This window comes from Pezoporus wallicus, unplaced genomic scaffold (assembly GCF_028554395.1).
Source record: "Pezoporus wallicus isolate ANWC-B61680 ecotype Strahan unplaced genomic scaffold, APGP_CSIRO_Pwel_v1 contig_5416, whole genome shotgun sequence".
Taxonomy (NCBI): Eukaryota; Metazoa; Chordata; class Aves; order Psittaciformes; family Psittacidae; genus Pezoporus; species Pezoporus wallicus.
The window spans coordinates 117,900-131,566 of NW_026642898.1; the positions used below are offsets into that span (position 1 = coordinate 117,900).

The 13,667-nt window shown below is 46.4% G+C and overlaps 1 protein-coding gene across 1 annotated transcript in view; it reads left to right on the plus strand.

The window, feature by feature from the left end:
* The window catches only part of ZC3H6 (zinc finger CCCH-type containing 6), a 28,245-nt gene continuing 14,578 nt past the window's right edge, over positions 1-13,667 (plus strand). Inside the window, exons 1-3 of the mRNA XM_057433100.1 lie at positions 1-562; positions 11,381-11,561; positions 12,725-12,850. Of these exons, the coding sequence (XP_057289083.1) occupies positions 471-562; positions 11,381-11,561; positions 12,725-12,850 (399 nt within the window). The 5' untranslated portion in view covers positions 1-470. The remainder of the gene's footprint in view (positions 563-11,380; positions 11,562-12,724; positions 12,851-13,667) is intronic.

Sequence of the window (13,667 nt, forward strand, 5' to 3'; positions counted from 1 at the left end):
GCCGCCGTCCTCGTCCTCCGCCGCCCCGCCGCCGCCATTTTGTGAGAGCGGCTCGAGCGGGCGCCATGTTTGTAAGGAAGAATTAGGGCAGCCATCAGCGGCCAGCAGCACCTCCCTTCCCCCGTGTGTGTGTGTCCTCTCCTGTGCCCCGGGCCTGCTCCTCCGAGCCGCCGCCGCCGCTGCCGCCTCCTCCGCCTGCCCGCGCGGGGCGGCCGGGCTCAGCCTGTGCAGCCTCGCCCTGCACTGAGTGCCCGTTAGTGTCTCACTAAGTAACCGTGAGTGAAACCTTCATCATCTCTCCTCACTGAGGGACCCGACCCTCCTCCTCACCGAGCCGCCCCCAGAGCGGCTGTGCGCGCCGCCGCCGCCGCCGCCGCCACCACCTCCTCCTCCTCCCTCCGCACCACGGGCAGCGGCAGTGTCCTGCCTGCCTCCACCTCCCTCCTCCTCACCACACCACAGCCAGCACAATGGCCTTTGAAAGCCTGTTCTCCAAACCCCCAAACCCAGTTCTTGACCCAAACATGCCCGACTCTGACAGGCAACATGCAGGGGACGAAAGGTCGAGTAACATTCTTCTCTCTCTCTCCGCTTCTCATAATGGTGATACTAGTGGGGTGATGCTGATAATGATGATGATGATGATGCTGTGTGTTAATGTGCCGAGGGGGTTAACGATGTTTTTGTGGGGGCAGGTCACCTTCAGGCTGGAGGACCGGGGTGGTGGTGGTGGTGGGGGGGGGATGCGAGGAGGGGAGGAGGGGGGTGACACTGGCTTTAGAAGTGCATATTATTAGCAGGGGGTTATTTTTTGGAATGCATGCCTTTTTACATCTTCATTTATTTATTCTGGCTGGGGACGGGGACTGTTTTCCATTTCTTTCCATAAATTGCACTTTCCAGGGGGTGTCTGTTGAATGTCACCATTGTTCTTTGCCTGCCTTGCCCTGGCGCTGCTAGTCAGGTAGGAAAGGGTGCTCTGAGCTGGGGTTTCCTCTTTTTGGTTGGTTTTGTTTATAGCAGAATCTCTCACTAGAGCCATATTTAACCTCATTTTCTTGCCAGATTACACCTTCCCCATTTAACTGGATCTTTTTTTATGCAGATTAAGCTCTGACTGACGTTATCTTTGCCACCTCTCAGTCCCCATGCGCAGTCCTGGTGAAAGGACCTCTGTTCCTCCCTCCTTCCCTCCCTTTCTCTCCTGCAGCTGCTGGAAACTCAAACCCTTCCTCCACACAGCCCTGGCCTGCTTAACTAGTTCCAGAGATACAGTGCCAGGGTGGCAGGGACCAGCCCTTGAGTCCTCATCTCCCCGTGTCACAACTGCAGGAGTTAGAACTGCTGGGTTGCCACGGCTGCCCTCCCCACACAGCTCCGCAGCCCTGCTTGGTGCTTGTCTCGGAGGACTGGAGCAATAAAACCCAACAGGAAAGGGCTGGTGAGCGAACGTAAGTGTTCCCTCGCTGGAGGAAGAGTCACTGAGCCTGTGGTACGAAGTGGAAGGGCCACGCAGAGCTGAGGGACTGGTCCAAAACCGGTGCTGTGGTTTAGCGACAGGGTCAAGGCAGAGCTCGGAGCTGCCGGTTCTTGGTTTCACCTCCCTGCTTTTACTTGTGTAAGTTGAGTCATGCTCTGTGTTCCAAAGGAGCACTGTGTCCAAGCAGAGCAGTGGTCTGCTGGGGCTGCTGGAGGTGCCTGTTAGAACTGTGCAGCAGCAGGAGGCAGAGTGGTCCTAGAGCTCCTTTGTGCTGTTTCAGGGTTGCAAATACTTTGTGTTTCCAAGTCCTCGGTGAGGACGAGCCCCTGTTACCCCCTGTGCTCCTGGGAGCACAGTTGTCCTAACTGGGAGTTCCCCGTGCCCTGGTGACAAGTAGAATTCCTCTCACCAGCTCTCCCCACCACTACGCCTGTTGTGACACTGGTAACCGGTGGAGTAGAATAAATAACTACTACCTGAGAGTCTAATGGACGTGTTAAATACAGGGTAACGTCAAATAAACATGGCTTTATAATGTTTTCATTTCAGAAGAGCAGGAGGTTCAACAATAAACACATCTACCTGTTAAGTAATACTCTTTGTAAGCAAGACTTGCACAACTTCTGCTCCCCTGTGATCTGAAACGTGTAAAGTGTGTTCCTCATGCCCCCAGAGCGGTGTTAAAAAAGAAAGACGCCCCAAATGGAAGTCTTTGTGTTATATCAGTGAGCAAAGTATGAACTTCCTGCAGTGTATAAAGATTTCCCCACCAGCTGGGGAGGCCCAAAGAGAAACAGGATCTTTCCCTTCCACAGAAACCGTGCCAAAGGGGAGGCAGTTCTTTATGCACTGATAGCTCAGTAGGTACAGCCCATAACAGGAAGCTGCTGAAATCAGTGAAGGGATAAGGTCAACTCATGCGGCATAAATGAGCAGCATTTCTGGTTAACATGTAGTTAGTTTGATTTTGAACCACTCTGTGGAATTCTAAAGAAGTTGCTTAGTGCTTTTGAGCAGTAGACAATGGTAAAACCCCTTTTGTGCCTATGCTTGGGCAATTTAGGACTGGAAGATTGTTTTAATCCAGGGTCTTTTGTTTTCCTTGTTTATAGACAGGCACCTGCTTAAGGAAGGAAGGGTTTCATTTTAGAGTTGTTTTTAGTTAACTCGTTGTGGAGACATTGTCTTTGATGGAGTGTTTGAGACTTTCTGCACACAGGTAAAAGGTTGGTGCTTCCTGGGAGGTCAGGGTTTATGAGGGATTGCTTTTATGTAGGGAGATAGGGTAAGAGTGAGCTCAGAGGCTGGGTGCTGCCAACCTCGGGGGCAGCAAATCCACACGGAACTGGGGGTAAATGTGCAAGTTCCTGCTCTCTCCCAAAGGGCTGATCCTTGTGAGAGGTTGTGGCTGCTGTCACCATCATCTGCAGGGCTGGGAGCTTCCGACTGCTCTTAAAACTCTTTAGTTTGAGGACATTGTCCCACCTTTGCCTCATGCTGTAGATAAAGCACGTGTCTAAGAGAGGAACTAAACACTTGCCGCAGATAGAATGCAGTCCTCATGCATGGGCTGAATTCTTGTGTGGACTTTCATTTCTGACTAGCAGTGAGCTCTTACAGGCAGGGGAAGGACTCGTGCTACAGTTGGTTCTGCCTTTAAACTCGGTGCCAGAGACTTCAGAAAGTAACTTGCAGTTCATTTGTTTTTGCAGTCTAAACCCCTGGCTTGGTGCTGACACTTTCTGCTGGCTATTTCTGCTTTGCTGTCATTTAATCTCCATCCAGGAGATGCCTTATCCCATTATCTGCTGTAAAAATAGCAGTGACCTGGCAGAGGGCTGAGCACGGCGATGTTAACTCGCAGATCACAGGAGTGCAGGCAGGGCTCCTGCAGCCAGCAGGGTCTCGGGAGCTGCATTGCCAGGCCCCTTTTTCTATGCTCATGGCACAGTAAAGGAAATCCAGTGTTAGGGACAGCTCTGGAGCAGGCACCTCAGTGACCTGTGGACTTTTTGCAGGCAGTTGTCCAGGTTTTTACAAGGGGTATTTGGAAATAGCACTTCAGAGCCAGGCTTGTCTGTTGCGTGTCAGGTTCCTTGCCCCCAGAACCCTGCTAATCCCCAGTGTCCACTTCCCCATTGTGCATTTGATAGTTTCTACATTCAAACTGCAGTTGGTGCAGTCCCTTTATTATTCCTCAAGATAAACTGATTTTGAGCTTTAGGAGGTGTAGTTGAAGTGTTCGATCGTGTGACTGCTGCTAGCTGGGGTGCTGCTCTTCCAAAGCCTCTCCTTTGCCAGCCACACATGGCCTGTGTCCATCCAGATAAGCCACAGACTTCACCCAGCCACCTATTGCTTTTGTTTTCCCAGTTTCCTCTTCCAGCTGCCTTAGGAATTGCCTGTTCCCTTCCCAGCGTAGCCCTCGTGGCCTGGGCAAGCAGGACTCATGCTGCTGCTCTAACCGGTCTCGCTGGTTCACCCTAATGGAGACCTGCTCTGCTGAATTACAGCCCGTGGCAAGGGAAGGGAAAACCCCGAGTGGGGGTTGTAGCAGATGAGTAACAGCAAACTGAAATCTCTGTTATACCCTAGTTGTACTTTCTCTCCTTTACTGCTTAGTCAGTGTCCTGTTGCACGTGGCTTTGTCTGTGTCTTGTCTCCAGCCGTGTGGCTCCTCAGCTTTACCAGAGCTGTACAGATCAGGGAAGCACTTGTGGAGCCAAAGGGCTGAAGATCCCTTCTAATCCTGGTTCCTATTGTTCAGCCCCACTGCTCTCCCTTCCCACAAGCCTTCCATCTATCTTAAACTGACAGTTTAAATGCTTCTCTTTTGTTATACCTGCTGCTTGCTGTCCACGTGCGCATAGTTTGGCTTGAAAATGTTTGCTGGGAGCTGGTTTGAGAGATTATTCTTCCTTAGGTCAGTAATAGTTAATCACCAAAGAATGTGTTCATGTTTAGCTGGAGTTGTTTGTGAGCACTGAATGCAGCCTTGCAGTGATTTATTGTTCTCCAGCCTGATTTCAAAACTTGCTTTGCCATTAGGAAGCAGAGAGAGAATCACTCCCAAATCTGCCCTGAGGGCAAACACGGCTGTTTGCCATCCAGCAAACATTACAGGAGGCAAGACATGGCAGCTGGCTGGGTCACTGCTCATGCTCTGGGGAGGAGGAGGTGGCCTCTCTGAGCTGATTTCTTCTGCAGTGTTAAGCCCCAGAGACAGGAGACGGATGGGCAGCAGGGTGACAGTGTGGGCTGCCCAGAAGTTGCTCATTGCCCCCTAGTACCACCCCAGGAAGCTTTATTTTTGGCACTGCCGTCTTCCCACTTCCTTCCCCCCCCCGCTGTGGGAGCACAGCATCTGTTAGAGCCAGCCCTGGGATGAAAGCAGGACAGAGGTTAAAACCCTCCCAGCTCCCTGGTGTGTAACTTTGCATGCTGCAGTTCACTGCCTTGGTGTAGATCAAGGTAGCGTCGTGTTTGCAGAGTGGCTGAAGCTAATGTGCAGCTGGAAAGTGCCGCAGGTGACCTGCAGGATGTTGTCAGAGAAGCCAGTGCTGATCCTTGCTGCGCACCAGCTTGTGCTGTTAACTGCAAAAACCACCTTGTTGTGTGGGTGTTTCCTTTATTCATTCTCATTTTAGAATCACAGAATCAACCAGGTTGGAAAAGACCTTTATGGTCATGGAGTCCAACCCTTACCCCAGCGCTGCCAAGGCCACCACTAACCCATGGCACTGAGGGCCTCCATTCATAAATTTTTAGTGTCACAGTGTCTAAAACACTTTAGCACTGTTAAGATCTTATTTTAGACTTAAAATTTTCATGTCATCAACCTGTGTATGAGTTATTGTCCTCTTTGTAAGTTCGTGGCACCCAAATCTTACCTGTTGGGAGTACTGTGGGTTCATTGTGTGACAGTGAACAGACAGGAAGCATGAGCTGGTGGGATGGCTATGCCCATCTGTGCAGTCACGAGTGCTGCACAGCATCGTGTACTTCTGGGTGGAAAGTATGAGCAGGAGGGGTTTTTGGTGCAGCAGGAGTGTGTGGGGAGCTGGAATAAAGGGGCTAGAATAGAAATCTACTGTAGGGCACTAAGAAAAATATACCCAAAGGAAACTTAAGAGGAGAATATGCAGGAGGGGTGTAAGGCTTCTATACTAAATAGATGTTGACCAGTGCCAGAAGCACTCAAGTGGTTTCCCATAGGTTTAAACTGTCTCTTGCACTGTGTGTCCTGATCACAGATACAGAGGTCAGCAGAAGAGGAGGTGTGTGAATGAACATGCTGTTTCTTTATGCAAAGATGAGGTTTTGAACATTCTCAGTGTTTTCTGATAACTTCTCTCTTCTAGAGCTAATCACAGAAAGAAAAGGTTAATGTTTAACAATGCATTCACTTCAGGAAGAAATAGATTTGATTTCCTTCTTGGGCAGTAATATTTGGTTATCGCCAGAAATTAGCAGCTTCTTAAAAAATAAGCCATTATTTAATGCGTTAGCTGCTCATGTTTAAAGTTTCCATTCTTGCTGCTGTGTCCTTTCTCTGTGGGTACAAGAAGTAAAGGGAGGTGTTTGCAGCCTTTCATTTTTTCTACTACATACCTTATCTCATGTTGGTGGTGCTTTGGGGAAGCCTGGTCCGTTCATATGCTCTTTAAGGTTTATTCTAATGAATAAAATCGAAGCATCATGTTGTAAACCAAAATGTTATTCTTTTAAATGAGACTTTTCCTTAACTGTAAATCAAACCTGTGTAAATAGGAATTAACAGAAAATAACGTTTGATGTAATAATGTTAGATATAAGAAAATAGAATAATACAGACAATATAGAAAATAATGTTAGATACAAGGCAGAAGCTCTTCCCTGTGAGGGTGCTGAGGCGCTGGCACAGGGTGCCCAGAGAAGCTGTGGCTGCCCCATCCCTGGCAGTGTTCAAGGGCAGGTTGGACACAGGGGCTTGGAGCAAGCTGCTCTAGTGGAAGGGGTCCCTGCGCGTGGCAGGGCTTGGAGCTGGAGGAGCTTTAAGGTCCCTTCCAACCCAAACCAATCTGGGGTTCTGGGGTTCTTTGATAGACTCACATTTTGGTTGCATGATTTTGTTCATGTAAGTTAGGTTCTCCTGTAGCTCCTGCGCTGTCTGCACGTGTGCTCAGTGCTTCTGAGAGGAAGATTTCCTTCAGGGAAAACCAGTTCAGTTTTCTTACAGCATTTTAAACCTCCAGTTGTCAGTGGTACTGAGCAAATGCGTCTCGTTTCTGTGTCCTGGAGCTTGAGTTGTAAATCTTCTTTTGTTTGAACGTGAAGAATGCTATTTAAAAATGACTGGGGTTGAGGGCAGGAGAGGTGAGTTAAAGCTGGGTTGGAACGTTAGAAACCGAACAGTAAACACCAGAGTAACAGTGAGTTACTCTAGGTGTGGATTTCCATTCCCTACCCAAATATTTGCATAACTGCCTTTTCACTGACTTCACCAGATTGAGTCTTCCCTGAAAGATAATTTGGCTTCCCTGCCTTTGTAATCCATTTCTGAGGTGCTCTAGAAATACCCTGGGGACAGTGGAAACACTTTCTAGTTTCATTTTCACATATCCATCAAGCTCCAAGTATGTGGAGATGGCAGAAGAGGGAGTGATCCATAAGTGATTTTAGTTCTTTCTCTTGCATCTGAAGAAGATCCAAGTGTTTTTTGTGGGCACCTACTCCTTGTACAGAGGCTGATAGGAAACATCACTGCCTTTGCCTTACTTAGGATTTGTTTAGCTCATGGAGTCTACGTGGTGTTACTTTATTTTGCATCTCCTGTGTTTTGCATTGCAGGGTTGTGTTTGCCATCCTGTGGGTCATGAGGAAATAGTGGGACCATATGGCAGTAAGTCATCATCAGGGGCTCTTTATGAGCAGTTCCAGTAGGTCAGGCAGCAGCATCTGAACGCCTCTGAGCAATTTAAACTGGTATTTAATGAAGGTGCTTCTGTTTCTCTTCCATAAGGACTTCAAACGCACTCGGATGAGAAGGGCTTGGTAGTGCTAGCTGAGATTTCAGGTTAGAGGTGAGGTACCCTCTCCTGCTCTGTCCTGTGCCAGAACTTCATACTGCACATCTGCCTTGTAACAGGTCCGGATGAACTCCCATTAACCAGAAGGTGCATCAGATTTAGTTCAGCCTTTGCACATCCAAATCTGGAACCCTGGAACAAACCACATGGCAGCAGTTACAGCTTGCCAAGGGTGCTGGTTCAGCGCAGAGGCTGTCCTTGACTCCTGGGGTGTGTGTTGTGAGGCACCACGGGCTGTCCCCCCAGCTTGTTGGCATTGTGTCAGGGGAGGTTGCTTTGGTGGTGCGTTGTTTTGTGGGGCAGGGCAGTTGAGAGAGAAGGGAGTCTTGAAAAAGAACCAAATTACACTTCCCTGTTTGTCCACATCAAGCAGACTTTGGTGCTTGTGGGTCAGGCGCTTCCAGCAATGCCAGAAGCACACTGATAGCAGGCAATGCGTAATGCCAGAGTGCTGTGTAAGCAAGAAGCTGTACTTTGCACAGCACCGGTACAGAATACAAGTGAACAGCTCAGTGTGGGGTTTAAATCAGGAAAAATCCTATAAAATGGACTTTTCTGCCCTATCACTTTGGTAAACTTTCTTTGAGGAATAACTCAATAATTTCCAAGAAGTAATGGTGGTTTTTTTTTCCATTTTATTTTCAAATCACATTTATCCAGAGTTTTCTTTTGGGTTTTGTTCTGTTGTTTTGGTTTTATACATTCTTGGAAGTTCAGGGCTTGGAAAATTCCAGGATGTTGCAGAAAGAATGTAGGCACTGGGGGAGTAAAGGAAAACCTTCCGTAACCTTCCCTTTGGAATGCAATCCAAAGGATAGTGTTACCGGGATCCTGCATAGTTGTTTTACCTAGAAAGTTAATGAAGGCCTGGATGCATCCCAGCGGTATAAATCCATAATGGCAGTTCCCAAAGGAACTGGGAACAACCCTATTTCCTAAAGAGCATATTTAAAAGCGGAAATACTTCAGGGAGGGAGTTGAACTCATGTTGTCAGAGTAGGAAATATTGGTTTTCCCAATGGCTGCAGGTGTTCCCTAAGTATTTGTGTTCCAGTTACTCTAAGCGCACTGTATTAGCCTGGAAAGATGGGACAAATGCTTTCTTGGGATATTTATTGTCTGATGCATTCCAGAGTTTCTCAGGGAATGCTGGAGATAATGGCCACTGTGGTGCTTGAACACAGGAGTTATTCTATGCTTGGGGTACATACTCTGAAGATCCTTTCTCTCTTCTTAAGTACAGGAGTATCTTGGTGTTAAGCTCTTTGCAAGGCAGTGTAAGGATTGCGTATGAGCAGATCTCTGTGAGCACCTTACAAAAATCACATAGAAATGGGTCCTGAAGCTGCCTCTACTTTGTGTTTGGTGCCCACTTGGCCATGGGCAAACCTTTATTCTGATCACTGTAATTATTAGTGTTCATTTCCAGTCTTTGTTCAAAACCTCGTAGCTTCCTGCTGCTTTATGTTTGCACTAAAAGTAATGTCCTTTGCAGAGTGTTTCCCAGGGACGGCTGCGTTTGCAGTGTAGCTGAATTTAAACAACAGCGGTTGAGCAATTCTTCTTGCCTACTCTCTAAGCTCCCTTTTGATTTCCTATTCCCCACAGTGTATTCAGCGTGTTGGAGGGAAGAGCTGTGTCTTCCATGGGCTTGTTTGTTTTGTCTGCTTCAGCGAGTCCTGCAGGATCACTCGCTACCTGCCCTGAAGTTCCTTTTACTGCCACCAGTGTGAATGATGGTCTTTAAATGACACCTTCCATAGCAGAATCTTTTATTCAGATTAAATCTGATTTCTTCTTAATATTTTGACATTTGGAAGCTTCTCATAAACTTTCCTTCTTTCCAGTCCTGTTGCTTCATGCTGTTCAGCAAAACCATCTTCAGTACTCATCTCGAAGATGATTTTCTCCCTTATTCCAGAGTTTCCTATATTTCCAGTCACTAAGTGAGCTGGCTGCCCTTGTGTGTCACTTCGAAATGTTCTAGAGTCCCCTTTTCCATCGTGTAACACAGCAAAGCATCTTTCTGAGGCTCAGATGTCCATAACCTGTCTTTGCATGCCTGCAGCGGGCTGCCCCGAGGTGATGGATAGGCAGTTGCTGTGCTGTAGCATCCCACCAGTAGCTGAGAACTAAATGTGAAGAGGTGGTACCTTGGAATGGATGGGTTTCCTCTGGTTTTCCCCAAAGCCTTTATATGACCTGATCATCTGGATGTGGGGGTTTTCCTGTCCAGTTTTTGGCTAGTCATTGATCTGTAATCATATCCTGATTGGTTTTGGTTTGAGGTTTCTTTCTCCCATTGTGGTTGTTAAGCATATTTAGTTCTAAGAAGTCCCAGGGCACACAAGGTGCCAATACAGCAGTCCTGTCATCTTCCCTTTTCTTCTCCCTGCCACAGTAATTTACTCCTCTTACATTAAATCCCAACATTGGGTTGCTTCTCTTCTTAATGACTGGTTTTACTGTGGAGCCTCAGGTCTTTTGCTTCCTGGTGAGTTCTTCCCCCTTCCTGCTCTTCACAGTGCCTTGAGGCAGAGTTGATCATAGTGAGGTGGACAAATTATAAGGCAGTTTAATAAAGCCTAATTACTGCTTCAGTCCTAATACCTTCTACTGCCCCCAGCACTGCTTTAGTCTTGGTTTATTCATTGATTTTTTGCATTTAATATAGTTTTTTACAGGCTGTGCCCCCCCCTGCCCCACCATCTGCTGAAGCTGGTCCCTTCAGAGTGAGGGTTTCAGGCACTGGTGGCATTGCCAAGCAATCTCCATGTAAAAACTGAGCACTGACTTTCCCTAAGTTCCCATGATGCCTCCAAAGGCTGAGTTCCTGAAGCAGCAGTAATGTAGGAATAATTATATAGAGCCAAGTACAAATGTCTCAAAGCAGCAGATTCTTCCACAGCTAAACCCCAGCTAATACCAAACAGTGGAAGAGGAGCTGGGATTGCTCCAGCAGAGTGTTTGCAATAGGGATGAGAAATGGGTGTTTGGGCAACATGTTTCCTTGTGGCAAAGGATTTCAGTAGACAGAACTTTAAGTAAAGCCTCATGTAATCATAGAAACCTTTTTTCCCTGTTGATAGAGATGAGCACAAGCCTTTGACATTTGGTTTACAAGCACCTCAAGTGTTGTATTTTGTGTCTGTATTTACGTTTTTACTCATTCTTCAGATGTTAACAATTCCTTGTCTACTGCTGATTTCTTTTGAAGAATTCACCTTACTACTAAGTTAATTCTTCTTTTTCAAACTGCTCATGACTCTGGCCATTCCACCTTAGATATTTGGGTCTCATCTTCCCTTCCAGGAGCTGCTGAAGGACACGTGTTTGTACCCACTGTACATTGCTTTTCCTGCAGTGCCCAACTGCTTCCTTTCATTATTTACCTCTATGGTTTCAGAGAGGTTAAATTGCCTTTAATTGTGACCACATCTGATCTGCAAGCAGCGCCATGCAGGGACCAGCACTGTAGTGGAAGCACTTCTGGAAGTGGTTAAACTACCTTTTGGTTGTGCTTAAGGGCAACAGAGTGTTGTATTTTTGATCTAGGCTGGAGAAAGCTATTTAGGAAGAGGAAGAACCAAACCATAGCTCTAAAACGTCTTAATTTTGCCATTTAATGGTTTGCATTCCATTTTTCTTTAGCTATTTAAGAAAACTCTTAAATCCTGGTGGTTCTTGGGGTGTTCCATGTATTAAAAAGCGTAAGCACATGTATAAAAATGTGCCTGGTGCAAAGAACTGGGGGTGTTTTCACTGCGCTGTTGGGCAGATGAGAGGGATCATAGCATGGCATTTTACCGTATTGATCTGTTTCCTCCTACAGAGAGGATGGAGAGCTGGAAGATGGGGAAATAGATGATGCAGCCTATGAGGATGTGAAAGAACATGGTTCAAAAGGTGATGATAAACAGAAGAATGAGAAAGGACACAGGAAATCACGGAAGAAACGCAAAAAAGAGAAAGAAAAGAAGAAATCCAAAAGGAGAAGGCGGGATAAGCATAAGGTGGGGAAATGCAAAACAAGAGGGTGGAGGTGCTGGTTTTAATGCCAGGTTTAGCCAAGAAGCCAGGGAATTAGGGAAGAAAAATGCTTTTATTACTATTTAGTCAATCTTTGGTGTCTGAGGGCAGGTTTGGGGTGTTCCTCTCTCACCAATGCACTTCAGTACTAAAGAATTAGTGTATTAAATAGACTTCCAGCACATGGAAGGAAGTGCATATTCACACATTCCAGTGACAGTTTATGTGGTGTAAGAGACATAAACTGTTAAATAACCCAACCGTAGCACTTTTGAAACCATAGTTTGGAAACTCACTTGTTTGCTTTGCCTCAATGCATTTCATAAACTTGGGTTTCCTCTGTTAATATCGAAGTACAGAATCAGACTGCAGGTGTAACTGGTATTTCTGGTACACATCTTCACTGGATGCTTATTTCAGTATTTCTTTTAATAGCAGCTTACAAAATGCTGACATTTATGAGCATCTTACTCTCTGCTCCTGTCAGTGGTCGTGGTAGTTCTGACATGAGAGGATGAAGTGTTAAACCACTTCCTTAAACTGCTTAAATCTGAAGCAGCAGTGTAAGTTAAGCCCAGGCCACTGGCAGCAACAGTGGCAGCTGGACCATAGAGATTTGTGAGGGTTTTAGGATTAAATTTAATGTAAATTTATCAATTTAACTTTTCTGCTCATTATTCTCATGGGAAGAAAAAGATTTCAGGCTGGTTCAGTGAATCCTGCAGTGAAGTTCATTAAGATAATGTGACTTTAACCGACTTAAGTGCAAGACAAAATAGTATCCTAGAATAAACCTGAGCTTTCTCCCTGCAGAAAATGGCAGACTGCTGTGCCAGTTTCTAGCCATCTCCCAGATCTGTTAGCCTTCCAGCAGCATCCTGGGGTGCAGGGCTCAGAGAGACCCATAGGAAGCAGCTACACAGCCCTCAGGTTTACATGGCAGCCTCGTTGGATCAGATCTTGGTCTCTGAAACAAAGAGTGTGGCATCAAAGAGTGCTTGCTTTAACTTCCCTCAGCAGCAGAGCTTTGTGAGAGTTAAGAACACATTTTCGTTTGCTAGGCTAATGCTTCCTTTAAGTTCCTGTACAGCAGACCAGTTCCACAGAGTTACACAACATTTGAGAGCTATTTTGTTCTTCTTTTCAGCATAACTCCCCATCCAGTGATGACAGCTCCGACTACAGCCATGATTCTGACATTGAGCGTACAGAAAGGCCACATAAGAAGAGTGGCAGCTCTTCATACAGAGATTATGATTCCTCATTCAGTCAGGTAGTACTGTTTGAGCTGATTCCTCATGTCTTTATTAGGTGTAATTTAGAAAAGCAGGTGTAACTGCTGGGGTTTTGGAGGCTGATTTGATGGCAGTACCCATTCTCATAGACTTCTGGAGCCACATCTAGTTCTCGTCTCCTTGAGGAGGTCTCCAAACGTAAAGCATGATCTGTGGCATGAATATAGGTCATGCAAGCAAGCCTGATACCATTTTTAACTCCATCAGGCTACAATTAAGATATCTTTATTATTGCCTGCATTGGATTTGTGTCCAACCCATGGCAGGGGTTGGAGCTAGATAACCTTTAAGGTCCCTTCCAGCCCAAATCAGTCTGTGATGCTGTGATTTAGACTCTTCTAAGAGGAAGCAGCTCCTGAAAAGCCACCTTTAAATATCTAGAGTTGATTCTGCATTCTGGTAGTTCCATTTGTCCTGGCTTTCCCAGTCTGTGCACCTTGGTAGCCTTCCTGAGACCACTGGGTGACAGAGAACACCAAGCTCCGAAGCTGTGATAGAGCAGCTTGATGGAACTCTGCTACTTCAGAGGAGAGGAGCTTTTCCTTTTGGCCTGAAACCATTCCAGAAACCTTTAGGCCAGCCAAATCTAGTAACAAACTGAAGATCCTATCTGCAGGAACAGGGGAAGGGCCAGTGCTGGCTTAGGAGTGGCCATAAGCAGTATTTCATCCTGACAGAGACAAGGCAGAGTGTCTCATCTGTGTCTGGGATCATCAGGATTGGAGCTCAAGAAGGGAAAAAATGATTTTAAGCATAGTTCATCTATGTGGCACTTACAACCCTTGGAAGTGTGTA